We start from the raw sequence: 18,337 nt of genomic DNA, 5'->3' as shown, positions 1-18,337 counted from the left end.
TTTTATCCAGATTGCTCTCATGCTCATTTCCCTATCTGGCAGACACAGAAGTAGTGTAGTCCCATCCATGTGACACCAACTCTGTGATATCAAAATGACCATATGATATCATAAGGATCAGGAAATAAGCTAATGACAGGAGCTACTGAAAGTTACATGCACAGCTCAGTTATCTAATAACTTTATCGCACACCTTTTTTTCCCATTATGGGAATTGGAAGGGGACTCTCGGGGCCGCACATGACCTGCAAAAAACGGATTTTATCGCACAGACAATCGTCCTCAAAAGGGCCCCGTTCCATCCCCTGGTGCCAAGCTGTCCCCGTTCAGTGCTGAGGGGTGCCATTTTCCTCGGTTGGAAGACTTCCGACCAGAATATTTAACGCCCCTCAGCACTGAACGGGGACGGCTTGGTGCTGGAGGATGGAATGAGGCCCTTTTGAGGACAATTTGCTGTGCGATAAAATCCATTTTTTGCAGGTCGTGCGCGGCCCCAAGTGTCCCCTTCCAGTTCCCATAACGGGGGGAAAATGTGTGCGATAAAGTTCTAAGCCTCTGATAAAAAAGCCCCCTTTTACGAAATGTGTGCCCAGCCACCACTTCCTCCTTGTTTTCTGTCTCACTGAAAGCCTCTTTAAAAAAAAAAAGCAGCATCAGCATTGGAAGCATAGTGAAGGATGGCTAGAGAAATAGACTTTTTGTGTCAGGCTGCAGCAGCATGTCTGCAGTAAGGATGCTTGAGCTGGGAAAGAATGGAATGGCTGTGAATGATGGGAGTTGTAGTTCGGCACATCTGGCCTGGAGAAGTCAGTGTAATTCTCACAAAAGTCTTATAGAGGAGGTCAGAAAAATTAATACCACATTACAAATGAGAAGCCAGAGAGGAAGAGGGGAAGAGAGACTGTGGCTTATCTAAGGCAGCAGTGAATCCCTATCAGGTTTTTGTGTTCCTGTGCTCTGCCTCTGACATGCCAGACTGTGCCTGTTAAAAAATAATGACGAGATGGCAAAACCTTTGGTCTTCTTTTGAGCCCTGAAAAACCTGGTCAAAAGAGTTTCCTGTGGAAGCCCAGCTGGGCAGGTTGCAGTGAGCAGCTGCCAGAACTGTGCAACTTCTAAGTTTATTTCCTTTTCTTCCATGCTGCTGGTGCTGCTGGCTCCTTTGGGGAGAGATGATGACTGCTGTGTTGAATTGTTTGTCACATTTTCCGTTTGGCTGCCTCAAAGTCCCCAGGGGAGTTCAGTGCACCAGAGCCCACAGGAGGTGATAACCGCTCCCTGTTTGCACATGCAAGAGAAACAGGAAAACAGCAGGGTGACGCTTCAGCTTGGAATGAGCTGTCTTCAGCAAGCAGGCAGTCTCTCTCTCTCTCTCTCTTGCTCTCTGCCTCGAAATATCACATGACATTCTAGTGGCAACAAACACAGAAAGCATAAACCCTTGATGGAGAAGTGGGGAAGGGGGTCCCCGAGATGCAACACAAAAGGGAGACTCTACCCTTGTTGACACTCAGTACTTGACAGAAACAGACAACAGTTAAGGTGCTGAAAAAAGATGGCGCTGTGCATAGTGCAGAGGAAAGGGACTGGGCCACATAGGCCTCTGCTTCCATTGGTGCTCACCATACTTGACATGCAGGACCAGCTAAAGACATTTTGCTCTCTGCAACAAATAGCAATAGCAAGTGCATTTCTATACCCCTTATCAATGCACTTAAGCACTCCCTAAGTGGTTTACAATGTGTAAGCTAGTTGCCCCCAACAATCTGGGTATTCATTTTAGCAACCTCAGAAGGATGCCAGGCTGAGTTGACCCTGACCCCCTGGTTGGCATTGAACTTGCAACCTTGTGTTTTGTGAGTGAGTGGCTGCAGTACAGGCATTTAACAACTGTGCCACCAGTGCTCTTCACAAAGATGGCACCCTTGCCATTTTCGCATGCAGAGACCAACTGGACTAGCAGATAAACTTCTTCCAGCGCTTGCAGTGGGATAGGTTTCTTCTCCACACAGAAGGCAGCAGACTAGTTTAGAGGGTGCAGTATGGCACATACTGCTTTGGACTTCAAGGCAAGGAAGTGGCCAAGAGGTCCAGGAAGAAGGCTTGGGGGGCTGCCATTGCACCTGCTGCCTAACACACTTGTTTCACTGCCTAATAGGGTCTCCTGTTCTGGCTGGTGATTTGAAACCAAACTAAAAGCAAAAGGTGAGGAGGGAGGTAATCTCTTGTCAGCAGTTTTATTCTTGTGGCCATGCCTATTTGGCACCTCTACAACCATATTTCAGAATACTGTAATAGACATAAAATAGCACCTGCCCTTTGTGTTACTAGTTCTCCCACCTCAAAAGCAAAATGTGACCATCCTTTCCTAGGGCTGATGGCACATTTGCCCTCACTGGTAAAAGAAGGTCTTTCAAAGTTGCAATAATAAAAAGTTTAAATCTGTCTTTGTGGCACCCTAAAACCCTAGATTCACCCTATCTTGGCGTGGACAAATCCAGTGCTTTGGCTGACTTGCAGCCAGGGAAATATAAGTTGGGCCTGTTTATGGGAGCCCAAACAGGGAGCTGTTATCTCAGTAAAGGGCCCTGGAGAGACTGCAATACTACCATAAGATATTGTTGTATGTCATCTCCCATCAGCACCTTCCAAAGTAGTCATTGATCAGGAGTGATCAAAACTATAGTTCGACAATATTTGAAGGACTGTGAGTCTACTGCAGTCTGCCTTGCCACCAGCTCTGTCCCATCTGTTTTATCTGTTGTGTTGCAATGCACACCTTTCCACACACACATAGCTTCTTCTTTCTCCCAAGTAATCCCTTCCTTCCCAGAAAAAACTTAGTGAGGTTGCCTCCTGGCAACTAATCATGTACTTCCCTTCTAGCCTCTAATGTCGCCTTTGGTGCATTTCTCTCTTAGTTTTTCAGGCAGCAGAGGCATAAAGAAGGAGAGCCTTAGGTCAAGGCTGGAGGGGGGCTATCACCTACCACACCTCCTCCCTGCATGATGTACTTGGAAGGATTTTCATAGTATCTCTAAACTACATAATTACAGCAGTCTAATGCCATTAAAAACAGTCATAGTTCCATTCTGTGGAATATTGAGATTTGTAGTTTGTTCATGGATTTAGGATTCTCTGCTAGAGAATTCTACTCCATTCCCCTAAATACTGGTACTAGAACTCCCTAGGTGAGGACCCCAAGTATGTGAACAAACTAGAAATCCTAGTGTAAGTGTGAGCCATGACACTTGAAACAGAATCAAAGAGCTTTGACTGTATAGTGTGGAATACTCTAAGGATCCCTAGCTGTGTGCTACAAGGTGCCACAGCTACGCTAAATCCAGATAGTCTGGATGGTCTCGCTTTGCTCTGTTGCCAGAATGAGGCTCAGTCTGAAACTATCTTGGAAGATTTCCTCTTGCCCAGGCTTTCCTCTCATACTGCTCACCCCCGAAGATCAAGATGAGGCATTTCATTGGAGTGAATGGGAGACAGAGGGAGAGGGAGCTGAGGGTATTAGAGACCGATAATGAAGCACAGCAGCCGTGGTAATTTTGAACATGCGTAGGAAGAGATGGAGAAGCAGGGGGTAATGAAGGCTTTGGTAGAGATTCAGTGGAAGAGCTACGTGGGGATCCAGGGCTTCAGGAACAGGGAGGGTCTTGAAAGTGCTGATTGGCATGCATTAGGAGAGCCCAAGACAAGAAGAGCAAGGCAAGTGGAACAGGGGGAAGTCATGAGTGGTATGCATTAGCAGAGCCATTTGAGGTCCTTTATAACAGAACAGCAGGACTCTTGCCAGTCATATCCAAGGTGTATCATTAGAGCTTCATGGGAGCCAAGGACTGGCATTTTACAGCAGGTTTTTGGATCAAGGCTGAACAGCAAAGCCAGAGGATTTTTGTAACAGAATTTGCTCCAGAAACAGCCAGCCACATGCATTGTGCATTATTCAAGTGCAAGGTTACTCAAACATATGGAAACAATTTCTAATGCTGTTGCTTCCAAAGAGGGGAGAGCTGTGGAATGAAAAAGTACTATAGGCTGAAAGAGGTGCTGCCAAACTTGGCATGTGTGCACGCGTGCGTGTGTGCCTTCAGGTTGCCTGTCAATTTATGGCAATCCCATAAATTTCAGAAGATTTTCTTAGGCAAGGAATGCTCAGATTTCTGCCTCTGAAATGTAGCCTACAGTTCCTGGTATTTGTTGTCAGTCTCTCATCTAAGTAGTAACCAGAGCTGGCTCTGCTTAGCTTCTAAAATCAGAAGGGCTCTGATGCCTTTAAGGTATTTAGATCCCAAGGTTGGCACTGTTGTACTGAAGATCATTTGATACATATTTGTATGTATCAGTAGAGACAAGTAGATACAGTAGATATGTACAGATAGGTAGATATGCATAGCTACAACTACAGTATATCCCTATGAGATGTCTCCTGTCCAACTCCTACACCAGTCCAAACATACCAAGAGGAGGGGAGCCAAATGACTGCTATTTAGTTGCATGCTACGAGTAAACCTTTGGAAATGCAGGTGTTTGTATTCTGCCTTTCAAACATTGTGGTTCCCAAAGTGGTTCACAGTTATAAAATCAGATTTATGTACAAATTTCTTTCTTTTTTTAAAAAAAAGATAAATCTTTTAGAATTCATTTTTCGAGTAGGGCATCCCAAGGTAGGGTACAGCAACCTTAAAACGACAATAAAATATATAACAAGGGTAAAATAAAAATTAACAATTAAAACCAACGAGCATTATATTGCTCTGGCAGGATGTTGTTGTTGTTGTTGTTGTTATTGTCTGCATATTCAGGCCTGTGACTTGAGTCCATCCATCTGGCATATGGTCTTCTTCTCCTCCTTCTCCTACCTTCTACTTTTCCGAACGTTATTGTCTTTTCTAATGAGTCATGCCTTCTCATGTTGTGGCCAAGGTAAGACAACCACAATTTGATCATTTTGTCTTCCAGCGAGAGATCAGTATTGATCTATCCAAGGATCCATTTGTTTATCTTTTTGGCTGTCCATGGTATCCTCTGCAGTCCTCTCCAGCACCACATCTCCAGTGAATTGATTTTCTTTCTGTCTGCTTTCTTCCCTATGCAGCTCTCACATAGAGATGGGAAATATAATTGCTTGGATGATTCTAACTTTAATGTTTAGTTGTATATCTTTGCACTTTAGGATTTTGTCTACTTCTTTCATAGCTGCCCTTCCCATTCCTAGTTTTCTTCTGATTTCTTGACTGAAGTCTCCATTCTGATCAATGTTGATCCAAAGTATGGGAAGTCTTTAACTATTATGATTTCCTAATTGTCTAATTCAATTTATGTAAATCCTTCATGGCCGTTATTTTTGTTTTCTTTATCTTCAGCAGTAAGCCTGCTTTTGCACTTTAATTTTCTTTAGTAATTGTTCCATGGGTATGATGTTTTCTGCTAGTCATATGGTATCATCTGTGTATCAATTGTTGATGTACTTTTATCCAACCTTCACCCCTCCTTCTTCTGAGTTGAAACCTGCTCTTTGTGTGATATCTTCAGGATCTTACTCAGCTTAGAAGCCAGGGAAACAGATGAGTCTTCAGGGTTTGCTTGAAGGCCCATAATGATGCCATCAGTTGCAATAGATTTACAAGCAGGCCACTACTGAATGTATGTTGTGTTAACACAGATTGATGATCAAGAACACTAGGGACAGTGTGCTGACTGCATGAAACAGACCTGGACTACTGGTGTCCTTGTGGCTCTTTGGTCTGGTTCCCCTAATAGTAGTGTCAGCAGTAGCAAACAGCATTCCTGGCAGATGTTAGAGTCCATTTGCAAACCACCAGAAGTTTCTGCTGCCACTGTTGTGTTTGGCAGATGATGTCAAGGTATTCTTTAAAACTCTCAAAATCAGACACTGGAAATGGGAACAATTATATATAAGAACTTCTCCCCTCTTGCTGATAGTGGTTATGATGACGGCAAGGGAAGATACTGGGGTGAGGGCAGGAAAGGCATGTTGTTCAATTGGTTCTCCTTAGTCTAACAGGTGTTGTTGCTGTCAGGACCACTGCTACCTGTTACACGTGCTCTACCATATCCTGCTTATTTCCATCTAGTTAGGACTGTGTAGTCTCTTCTTTGGAAAGAAGGCTTTTAGTCTCCATTGAGCCAGTGTGGTGTAGTGGTTTGAGCATTGGACTATAGTTTTGGAGGTCAGAATTCAAATCCCTGCTAACCTGGTGGCTAGCTTGGACAAGTCACACTTTCTCAGCCTCAGAGGAAGGAAGGCAAAGGTAAATCCCCTCTGAACAAATCTTGCCAAGAACACCCCATAAAAACCCTAAACTTCAGGGTGGCCATACTCTGGAAATGCCTTGAAGGCACACAGCAGCAACAATAAATTTCCCTCTGAAATGAAACATCTACATTTATCTGAATATTACATGGCATCTAATTTTCACCCATACTGTTGCAGTTCTGGTCAGTTTCAGCTGGCAATTTTTTAAAAACAAGTTGCCTAATTTTCCAGCAAGGGCTGAAGAGGAAGCACTAGGGCTCTGATCTAAAAATGGGTCAACAAACAGCTTTCCCTCCTCTGCCCAGACTGCTGTGAAATCCACACACACACCCCCCATTCCAATACTATATCCTGCTCAGTTGGAGAACCCAAATGTGTGACTAAATTCAGTTGGCAACTGCCAAATAACTCTGAACTGTCAGAAGGTTCCCTTATTCAACACAGGTCTCTCCCATCGTCTTTAGCATAAGGTAGGTCTTAAGAAACTTCAGGTCATGTTTTCAGACACATTTTTTAAGCTGGGGTGGTGAATGAGGAGAAGAACCCAAACTCCATGTCAAGCAGCACCCTTATTAAGCTAATCAAAATTTTGGATGGTCTTAATAAAGGGTTTTGCTTGTGGGTTTTGGAACTTTATTGCACCCATAGTTTTTTGTGGGTTTTTCGGGCTATGTGGCCATGTTCTAGAAGATTTTCTTCCTGATGTTTCGCCAGCATCTGTGGCTGGCATCTTCAGAGAATGCTTGCTTGGAAAAAGTGGGTATGTGTACACACACACACACACATACACACACACACACACACTGTGTGAGCCTGGGAATGCATGAGTGAAATGTTCTGGTCAGAAGTTTTCCGACCGAGGAAAATGGTGCTCTTCAGCACTGAACGGGGATGGCTTGGCACCGGGGGACGGAAGGGGGCCTTTTGGAAGATGCTTTGGTGTGCAATAAAATCCGTTTTTGGCTGGTCACGCACACACACGAGCATCCTCCTCCCATACCTGTAACGGGGGGAAAAACAGGTGCGATAAAGTTCTTGGTTGTCTTCCGACAGAGAATAAGGTGCTTGTACCGTGAATTCCCCCACAACCATAGAAGGAGTTATACTGCCATAGAAAAAAGTATCGAGAAAGGCCTGCAGTCATTCATGTAATGCCCCTTGCACATAATATTATATGCTTGCATGCATCCCAAGTCAGAGCTTCTAGCAATCATTTATCATCCCCAAAGTGAGAGTTGGCAGGTATACCGCATGTGTTATATTTGCATTAGAATGGTATGTCGCACACTGTGATTGGCATGTCTTGTTTATTGAACTTTGAATGGTTTATTACTCATGGTGGTGATGGAGATATGTTTGCAAGTTTTGCATTTAGTCATTTGACTGTGCAACCCTGGGATGATATTTCTTGCTCTGTGGGGCACCTGCTGCAACCATGAGTTCACAAAGGTTAGTGGGCTGCTTGAAAGACAGAATACAGCAAGCAAATCAATTATTGCTGATTCAAACAACTTGCCTGCTGAAACAACATGGATGAGTAAAAATAGAGAATACTTCCATGTAGATAAAAAGCAAAAACAAAGCAAGGTTAAAAAAAAACATTCTTGGATACCTCTCAGATTTTCTTCCTTTCCTGTTGAGTAAAACAGAAGTAGAAAAACAGAACATCACAATAAATTTGTCTAGTCTGGTAGTAGGTGCATATATGGGCTATAACTAAAATAAATAAATAAATAAATTTGATTTTAAATATGTTTTAGCAGATGGAACTTTTAATGGAGCACAGATTATAGCATTATGTTTCTATTTTATATGTGCTTTAAAAACTCTTTTTAACTTGCATTTTTTAAACTTGTGTAGGGGATCCATTCCGGACCCCTCTGCGAAAATGGAGGGTTGTGTATATTCAACCCTCATAGGGCGTCCCCCCATGCGTGGCTTAAATTCGTTATAACATTTAAAAAAATGTCTGCAGTGGCTTATGAAGGTGAGCAGTTACAATAGATTTTTTTTGGTAAATGTATTATTGATTTCTTAAAATTGGTATATTTTACTATTATATTTTATAGAAACTTATTTCATTTAATGACTTTTACGCTACAGGCAAATGTATTCATAATAATTGACATGGCCACCATCTTTCTCATCATCGTCATGGTTATTATTAAGCTAAAAGATGTGAGTTTCTAGGCACATAAAAAGGAAGTGCTTCTCAGAATACATGCTTACAGTATCGAACGTGCCATGCTTTAGACAGGGAGTACACAAATTCATGGAAGCTGATCATGATGGATATCTACGCCCTCCAGTAACAGAGGCAGCTTGCATTGACCCTGGAACTGTGGTGCAGGCAAGTCATTATTAATTTTGGCTTCGTACAGATACATTTTTCAAAATAAATCAATAAAAATAGATACAGTACATTGCATTAAAATAAATGCAGCAACAACCAACTGAACCAGTAAACTATCCGACTACCAAGAAAGCAGTGAGAAAATAATAAATGAAATATTTCAAAACTGACTAAATAAAAATACAATTACTATATCAAGCAAAGGGGAAAATATATGATTCTGCTAAGTAAATATAATTACTATATCAAGCAAAAGGGAAAAAAAATATGTAAGGGCCTGTTAAATGAGCACAAAGTTGCCTGTAAGGTCTCCTATCACCTCTTTCTTCCACTACTTTAAAAGCAAAACTTATGGAGATACGTTAGAAGATTGCACACTTAATACTTTCAAAAGAAAAAGCAAAAACATGGACAGTAGTCCCTCCACATTCACTGGGATTAGGGTTAAATTCCATGAATGTGAAAAAATCGCAAATTAAAAACCATTGTTGTTTTTATCTGAATCTCCAGGTCCTCCAGTGCAACTCTCTGATGAACATCTGCCAAAATTTGACCACAGAATCATGCTGGAGGACGTATAAATGCCATAAAAGTGTTTTCTCTAGAAATCCCTAGGTCCTCCAGCCCAACACTTTGGTCAACTTCCCACAGAAGTTGGGAGAAAGTAGGAGAGTTCAGCTTCGTAGCCTTGCCTGGGGAAAGGGCTTGAGCTTTTCTCTTCCAAGGTCCATTACAGCAGACCTTTTTGTATCAGTTGGAGTAGTGGCATGGATGGGAAGGTCCAGTTGCACTTATATCGGTTTGTGGGGTTCCCATGGGCACCCAATTGCTTGCTATGGGAACAAATGGACTAGAGAAGGCTTTGGTTTGGTCCAGCATGGATCTTTTTTTCTCTAAGGGCCGGCACAGACAGCCCTGAAGGGATGGCTTGACGCAGCCCCCTTTGAGCGCTGGATTGGGGTCATGGCAACCGCATGCAGCAGCCCCGATCCAGCATTTTTTCATTCCAAAAAGAAGCGGCAAAATGCCGTTCCTTTTTGGGACGGGAGAAAGCCACCCTTTCCACTGCGGTGGTGGCTCGTCTATGTTCCTGCAGTGTTCAGTATCTGAACATCACACTGCTGAAGTGATGCAATGCTGCCTGCCATCTGGTCAGGCGGGCAGCGTGACATCAGCTTAGGGGTGGCATCAGGGGATGTACATTTAAACACCACTCTCTCATGCCGCCCCCAAGCTGGTGCTTACTGCTGGTCTATTTCATCTTAGTCTTCCTCTCTGTTTTGAATGCTGCTGAAAGAATTGTATCCTAGACAGCACCATTATAGAAGTAGGAGTATTCTTGCAGGAAGGCCAACAGTTGCACAAATGCAAAACTTTTTCTTTCAAAAAAAGAGAAAGCTAAAGGGGCATCCCTCCCCCAAACTGGGAATGCCAGTAGTTATGAAATGTTGAACGTTAATTGGGAAGGGAAAACATAAAGGGCAAGTCCCTTTTTACAAAGAACACTTCATTTTAGCTTTGGCCCAGTTTTCTAGTCTATTCAGGTCATTTTGAATTTTGATCCTGTCCTCTGGGGTATTAGGTACTCCTCCTAACTTGGTGCCATCTGCAAATTTGATAACTTTGGTCATAGCCAACATAGCTTTTCTTAGCTTTTCCATTTTTTAAAAGATGCAAAAGTGTATACAAGAGCCTGAATGAAAACAATGGGAAACAAAAATGAAAAGGGATAGTAAAAATTGATATAATAATTACTGAATAATGACAGAATCATAGAATCTTAGAGTTGAAAGAGACCTCAAGGACCATCCAGTCCAACTCCCTGCCATGCAGGAACTCTCAATCAAAGTACCCACAACAGATGGTCATCCAGCCTCTGTTTAAAGACCTCCAAGGAGGGAGACTCCACCACTCTCCGAGGGAGTGTGTTCCACGGTTGAACAGCCCTGACTGTTAGGTGGAATCTCTTTTCCTTTAGCTTGCATCCATTGTTCTGGATCCTGTTCTCTGGAGCAGCAGAAAACAAGCTTGTTCCCTCCTCAATAAGACATCCCTTCAAATATTTAAACAAGGCTATCATATCACCTCTTAACCTTCTCTTCTCCAGGCGAAACATCCCCAGCTCCCTAAGCAGTTCCTCCTAGGGCATGGTTTCCAGACTCTTCACCATTTTAGTTGCCCTCCTTTGGACACACTCCAGTTTCTTAATATCCTTTTTAAACTTTAGAGCCCAGAACTGGACACAGTATTCCAGGTGGGGCCTGACTAAAGCAGATTAGAGTTGCACTATTACTTCCCTTGATCTAGAGAGACTATACTTCTACTGATGTAACCTAAAATTGCATTGGCCTTTTTAGCTGCTGCATCACACTGTTGTCATGTTCAGCCTGTGGTCTACTTGGACTCCTAGATCCCTTTCACATGTATAAGCCTCTCATTCAGCCAGGTGGCCCCCATTCTGTATCTGCGCATGTCATTTTTCCTCCCTAAGTGCAGTACCTTACATTTCTCCATACTGAATTTCATTTTCTTAGCTTTGGCACAGCTTTCTAGTCTATTCAGGTCATTTTGAATTTTGATCCTGTCCTCTGGGGTATTAGCTACTCCTCCTAATTTGGTGTCATCTGCAAATTTGATAACTTTGATAAGAAATGATTTTTTTAAAATAGACAAATGGCTTAACTAATTTTGAGGGGGGGGGGGAACTGTATGTCTGTACAGGGGTCTGGATTAATATCTCCCCTACTTTCAAAGAGAACATTTAAAATCAGAATTAACATTGAGTTTCTTCAAGAAATTCACAGCAGGGTTTTTTAAAAAAAATAATCTAGGTAATCTTTATTGCATTTTTGAAAGACATTAGTCTTTTACCTGCAGGAAAGCATTGATATTCTCTCTATAATTAATAATTACTAACACATTATGTGGGTTTTCTCAATTAACTGACCTTTTCTACCCTGACAGAGGCTGCAGTCCCCCACAAAAACAAATGCAATATAATGAAACCTCTAATTAGATGAAAATGGAAGCTAAGCCCACAACAAAGCAAAGCCAGCTCTAAATTTAGGGCAGCAAAGAACTTATCAGCTCTTCCTAACCTGCTGAATAATTGGTCTCTTACAGCTTCAGAGTCTTAAGAGTTTGGAAAGTTGGGTGTTTTTTTTAACCATCCAGTGATTGTGATAAGAGAAAGAAAGAGTGCACCTGTCTTCTGTGGCCTCTATGCCAATGTCTGCGTTTCAGGTTTAGTTTTAATTTGGAAGAATTTGCTCGAGCTAATTCTCTTTTATATTTGTCTTCTTGCAAAATTATTTTAAACATATATTTTTATGCTTCCTTTCATCTTATGATACTTACCTAGCAAACAAAGAAACAACATCTGGGACAGTTACCATCTGTCAAGGATGGCCTTGGGGACAGGATAAAGCCTAAAAATAATCTTCACAGTGTGGAATAACTTGTCAATCCCGGAGGGGTTTTGATTAGAGTTTAAGCCCCTTGTGGTAGGAGCTTCTGGTGGAAGCATTTCCCCCCTATTGTCCTTAGTAAAATATCATGTACATTGATGGTGCTGCATAAAAATGATAAACATGATGTGATGTCTAATATCTGAAAGCCTGTTAATGAACAAGCTGGAGTGAGCTTGTTTTCTGCTGCTCCAAAGGATAGGGACTGAATCAAAGGATTAAAAATTACAAGAAAGGAGATTCAGGGCCAGTCTACATGTAAGTGTTTTATGTGAATTGGTGCACATTTTCACACCTTTGCATCAATCTTCAATTGTCTTTACTTTTTCTCAGTGTATTCCTACCTATTCACATTTATGTGTATTCTGTCAGCCACATGCCACACCATTTTGAATTAAAATGGTGGGCAGGAAGAAAGTTTCTGCAAATTATTAGTGACTACACATATGGCTGCTGCACATTATTTATTTATTTTGGGCTGTCAATCAAGGGGCGATCAAACGGACTTTGATTTGCATTGTCACCTATTCTCCCTGGTGTTGTTTTTGGTTGCCAGTCAAAGAGGCCGTACACACTTCTTCTTCCATTGTCATCTGTTCTAGCTGGTGTCATTGTCATGTGTTGTCTGTGACTAGCAAAGAAGCTTTGGAGTGCTGCATGGCTCTTTTTGGCTTTAAATAAGTTTTTGATTTTAAAAAGGTAGTGTTCATCTTTTCTCTCAGAACAATAAAACATATAAATGAAATGAAATTTTATTTATATACCGCCGTTCCCATGATCACGGCGGTTTACAACAGGTAAAAATACAATACAGTACAATTTGCGAGCCTTTAACCACTGTTTAGATAAAAAATACCCTGTGAACTATCCCTGCCTCCCTCCCTGGAAAAAAGCATGGAACAAAAATTGGAAATTTAGAAGCAGTTCTAATTTAAAAGAAACATTTTACAAGATGTTTTGCAGACAGTATATAAACATGGAGAAAATAACAAAAAATTTCAAAGAATGCAGACAACACTTTTGTTGGAAGTGTAAGGAGAAAAAAAATCATTTTTCACCACATATGGCGACAATGACACAAAGCAAAGACGTTCTGGAAATAGATACACATACTAATAACCAAAATATTAAAAACTGATTATCCAATGATGGCTGAACTGTATTTGCTATATATGTGAAATGTTCTAGATACCTAAATGGAAAAAAAATTTGGAAAATTATTTTATACATGATAACTGCAGCTCAGTTAATATACCGTATATACTCATGTATAACTCGAGAAATTTAGGTAAAAAAATTGACCCAAAAAACCTGGGTCAACTTATACATGGGTCAGTATGGTAATTAAACTGAGCCTCCCCCAGCCGGGCTGCCTCCGCAAGCAACAACTGGCTGGGGAGAGGCTCAGATGGGCGATTGCTTGCCCAGAAGCCTCTCCCTGGATGAAGGAGCCTGGCTAGAGAGAGGCTAGGAAGGGCAATCACCCACCCAAAAGCCTCTCCTTGACCGGGCTTTTGCCTCTCCTTGGTCACACTTTTTCCCCAGGGAAACAACCTGGCTAGAGAGAGGCTAGGGAGGACGATCTCTCGCCCAAAAGCCTCTCCTTGGCTTGGGTTTTTCCCCAGGGAAACAACCTGGCTAGAGAGAGGCTAGGGAGGGCAAGTAATTGCCCAGAGGCCTCTTTCCAGCCTGGCTCCCTCCCCGAGACAAAGCCCACTGCAGAGAAGCTGGGCAGGGTGTATGATCCTCAACTTATCCACAGGGAATACCCAAATCCATATTTTTGCCCCCAAAAGTTGACCTCAACTTATACATAAGTTCGACTTATAGTTGAGTATGCAAAAAAATGGAAATATATTGAAATTCCAGTGGAAGATGACTGGAAGATGGTTGAGATGGAAATTTTGATGAAATTGATACACAACAGATTAAATCAAATATCTTGACTGTAGAAACTATTTAACAGTAGGTTAGTCTCCTCTGAAGGTGGTTGGTGCTCCTTTGTTGAAAGGTTTGAACAGAGTTTGGATGTCCACCTCTTGGGTGCTTTAGCAGTGGATTCCTGCACTGGTAAGGAGTTGGACTACATGGTTCTTGAAGTACCATCCAACTGTATGATTCTATGAAATATTAGCACTAGCAAAGTTATATGTCAGTTGTGTCTAAATGCAGCTGATTTTCAAATGCTTCCTGACCAGAACTGGACATAGGACAGGAAGCAAGTTGCTGTCACATCACACTCGTTGAAATCATCTTCACATCTATTTTAGTTTTGAAATGGGAATCAATTGCTTGAGGGGAAAAAAATCCTGCCTGACTGGTGATGCTCTTGCAGCTGTTTGTTTGTTTATGCTGTGCTCACTCTGTCTGTCTGGGATTTATCTATTTCTTTATTTGTATAGCTGGTTTGGCAACTGGCACTGTGATCCTGACAAATTAGTCCCAGTGCTGTCACTCAGCATCTCACTTCCTCAGCAAGTGAGGTCTTAGAACAATAAAAATAAGCCCCATGACTTTCGGCAAGACAATTTCTGTTTTAAACATACCATTGCCCTGATGTTTGGGGGGAAAGACAAAGAACAGATGCCCTCCTGCTGAACATGTAGATGTAGCTCTCTGAGACATGAAGGCGAAGGCTTTCATGGCCGGCATCCATAGTTTTTTGTGGGTTTTTTGGGCTATGTGGCCATGTTCTAGAAAAGTTTATTCCTGACGTTTTGCCTGTATATGTAGCTGGCATCTTCAGAGAAATGAGAATCTTCTCTGAAGATGCCAGCCACTGATGCAGGTGAAATGTCAGGAATAAACTCTTCTAGAACATGGCCACATAGCCTGAAAAACCCACAAAAGCTATCTCTGACAGGTGGTTAATAGGAATCAGCAAGGTAGTCTGCAGAGCTTGGGAAAGTTATTTTTCCCACTACAGCTAATAGAATTCCCCTTCCAAAAAAAGTCTAAAATAATCTTTTGAAGCCTAGTACAGGATAAGAAACAGCCCTGTTGTACAAATGTTGGACAGATACAGGTGGGGCTTAAGAGATGCATGAAAGCAATGAAATTAGTTTATGGTGTAATAAAATGGAGTCATGAGCATGCCACCTGGCTGAGGCTTTTTGGTAGTCCTATTTCAGTTTAAGAACCATGACATTTAAATCCTATATTGTATGTTTAGGGAAAATAAGATGTTCTGTAACTGTTTTTTGGGTATTGCCACATCTAATGTCCAGTTTTGTCCATTTATTCTCTTGTGTAGATTATCATTTTGTCCAATGTAAGGTATAGAAGGGTATTGTTGGCATAGGATGGCATATAATCACATTGGAGGAAGAACAAGAGAATGTACCTGTAATTTTGTGGGTGATATTATTGGCCCCTGTAGTATTGCTCCCAGAGAAGGTGTGGGGACAGGATTGGCATCTCAGTTTGTGGTAGGGTCTTGTCCCATATTACCAGCTGTGTCATGTGTCCTGTTTTAAGTGAATAGTTAAAGATTTGGAAGTTGTCTTTAGGCCAATAAGCTTGCAAGAATTATTCTCCAGAATTAGTTATAGCATGTGGATGATGTGTTTGAGTAACCTCAGCTGGGGACTGTAGGTGACTACTAGAGGTGTTTTGTGATTTTTTGTTGTTGTTATTGTTGGTGGTCTGTCCTGTAGTACATTGTTCTTGGATACTAATCTTGCTTTTTTATTTGTTTCTTCACCTCTTTAGGTGGATATTGTAGTTTGAGAACTACCTGTTGTAAATCCAAGAATTTTGAAACTCTGCCTTGTGGGTTTGAGCAAATGCAGTTGGATTGGAGGGCAAAACTGTAAACAATGGATTTGGTACAGCATTCTGGGTGGAAACTGGAGGCATGTAAATACTGTATGTACTCATGTATAAGTCTAGAAATCTTAGTCAGAAAATTGAACCAAAAAACCTGAGTTGACTTATCCATGGGTCAATGTAAGTACTGTACTCGTATTTAAAAAAGAACCATTTTGGGATGAAAGTCAAGAACATAATCTGTCCTGGAAGCACTGACCTCTCCCTATTCACTCATCTATCCAGCCTTTTAGTATGAACATAAACATGCCTGCTGGAATTTTGCATGGGTTTTTTTTTTTTTGCATTGTTTTCATTTGCTTCATCCTTTAGATCCCTTGTTCATACTCCTAAGTTTTACCTTCGACTTATCTATGTGTCATATCAAAATCCATAATTATGGCCCCCAAACCTGCCCTTGACTTATACATGAAGTCAATTTATAGTCATGTATGGTATGTATAACAGTATTTGGGGTTTTGATAGAGCATGATGCGTAGATGTCTAATGAAGTTGCACAGTGGTGTCAAGAAAGTGGATTTGTTGTGTGGATTGTTCCAGGTTCAGATTTAAGGTAGGGTGGAAGTTGTTGAAATCCATGTAAACATTAAGTGATTGCTTTCCTTGTGATCACATAATAAAGATGTCATCAAGATTATGAAAAGTAGATTAGAGATTTCTGGGTATGTGTCCTGAGAAAGTTTTGTTCCAGGTCAGCCATAAAGATGTTTACATGCTGTGGTGCCATACGAGTGTCTATAGCAGCACAATTGACTTAGAGGTAAATGTTATTCTCAGAGGTGAAATAGTTATGAATTAAAATTACAGTGCACCCTTCCCTTATGCAGGCAATCCTTTCCAGACCCCCCCAAAAGTGAAATACCGACTATGGTGACCCCCCCCCATTGAAAACAATGGGGCTTGTGGAGCACACACCTTTGCCTCTTAGGTGTGCGGCTTTCAGCGTATGCTAAAAGCTGCATATGGTGTATTTGCATATGACATGGCTGCACTGTACTATAAATGCTAGGGTTTATTATTATATGAGTGAGCATTTATTGGAGCATTTATCTGACATGGAATATTGATATAGGGAGGCCATGGTTTGGTAACAGACACATGGTTTGCACCCAGGTGGACCTGGGTCCAAACTCTGGGATCCCCAGCTAAAGGACTTTCAACAGTAGAGCTGGGAAAAACTATTGCTTGGATCCTTGAATAACTGTTGACAGTCAGACTACTTGGACTGACTTAGTATAAGTCCACGGCACTGAATGTGACTATGATGCCCCCTCCCCCATTTAGGAGTTGTATAGTAATGTGGTGGAAGAATTTTGCAAGCACAAGATAAATTCCCACTTGGCATTTACACACACACACACACACACACACATCTAAGTGTAAAAGATGACTGAAGTGTTAGAGGGCTGCTGCCAGTAAGGATAAATATAACAAGGCTTGGTTAGGCAGACCAATGGGTTAATTTAATATGAGGCTGCATTTTTCAGTTGTCCAACTATTGTTAATTTATAGCTCTAAAAAGCTCTAGTCCATGAATCCTAATCGTGGGAAGGCTATAATGTTATGTTGTGTTTCCCCAGGCCCCAGACTGCTCAGGACCAAAATACCCCCCCCCGCCCCAGCACCCCAGTTTGCTTAGCATATAGGAATAATGGTAGCAAATGGCCATCCTACTTGGGGGCTGTATACTGTACTCCGTACTTCAGAACTGGCCAGTGGTTCTCAACCTGGGATTGTTTCTTCTTCTGCAGCAGCATCAGCGGGTCAGGTTATCTGGATGATGATTGAGCCCTCTGCCATTCTTATGCCATTCCTACCATTAAAAGGAAGCAAATAGTCAATTATTTAATTTATTATATGTTTTTCTGCTGATTACCTCATTTAATACACAGTCCCTCTTCTCATTCTTGTTCCTCCTCAGTGCAGGAAATCCTGAAGGGGTGCCAAAAAGGACAGTGGGGAGAGAATGAAGAAGCCAGCTGTGCAGGAGAAGCATGAGGCGGCAGCGGAACGCTCGGTTTAAGCGGCTCCAGCTGATGGTCCCATGGGTGTCATCAGTATTGATCCTGACTTTGGGAGGCTGGGGGCTGGCCGCTGCTGCTACTTCTGGTGCTCCATCACACGAACATCATGCCTCCACAGTCTCCTCCAGCCATGTGCCCCTGGACTGGCTCCTTACTGATCGAGGACCCTTCCATCGTGCCCCAGAGTATGCTGACTTCATGGAGCGCCATCGGCAGGGCTTCACCACCAGGTACAGGATCTACAGGTAAGCCAGGGTTATAAATGCAGATAAAGTTTCTGTTTTGGAGAGAGAACAAGTCAAGAACCTGGGATATTTCCAAAAAGTTAGCTTTGTGTATTAAAACTGTTTCATAGTCATTCCTTGGCTTTTGGGAA

At 41.9% G+C, this 18,337-nt stretch overlaps 1 protein-coding gene across 1 annotated transcript in view; it reads left to right on the top strand.

Annotated features, from left to right (window-relative positions):
- BRINP2 (BMP/retinoic acid inducible neural specific 2) overlaps positions 1–18,337 on the top strand; it is a 136,496-nt gene that overhangs the window by 46,393 nt on the left and 71,766 nt on the right. Inside the window, exon 2 of the mRNA XM_089515965.1 lies at positions 17,859–18,206. Coding sequence (XP_089372091.1) covers positions 17,932–18,206 — 275 coding nt within the window. The 5' untranslated portion in view covers positions 17,859–17,931. The remainder of the gene's footprint in view (positions 1–17,858; positions 18,207–18,337) is intronic.

Source organism: Sceloporus occidentalis, unplaced genomic scaffold (genome assembly GCF_023333645.1).
Source record: "Sceloporus occidentalis isolate IW3139 unplaced genomic scaffold, rSceOcc1.0.p SCAF_3, whole genome shotgun sequence".
NCBI classification, from domain to species: Eukaryota; Metazoa; Chordata; class Lepidosauria; order Squamata; family Phrynosomatidae; genus Sceloporus; species Sceloporus occidentalis.
Note: the sequence above shows the minus strand (reverse complement) of the source record. Positions and strands in the feature narration are given on the sequence as shown.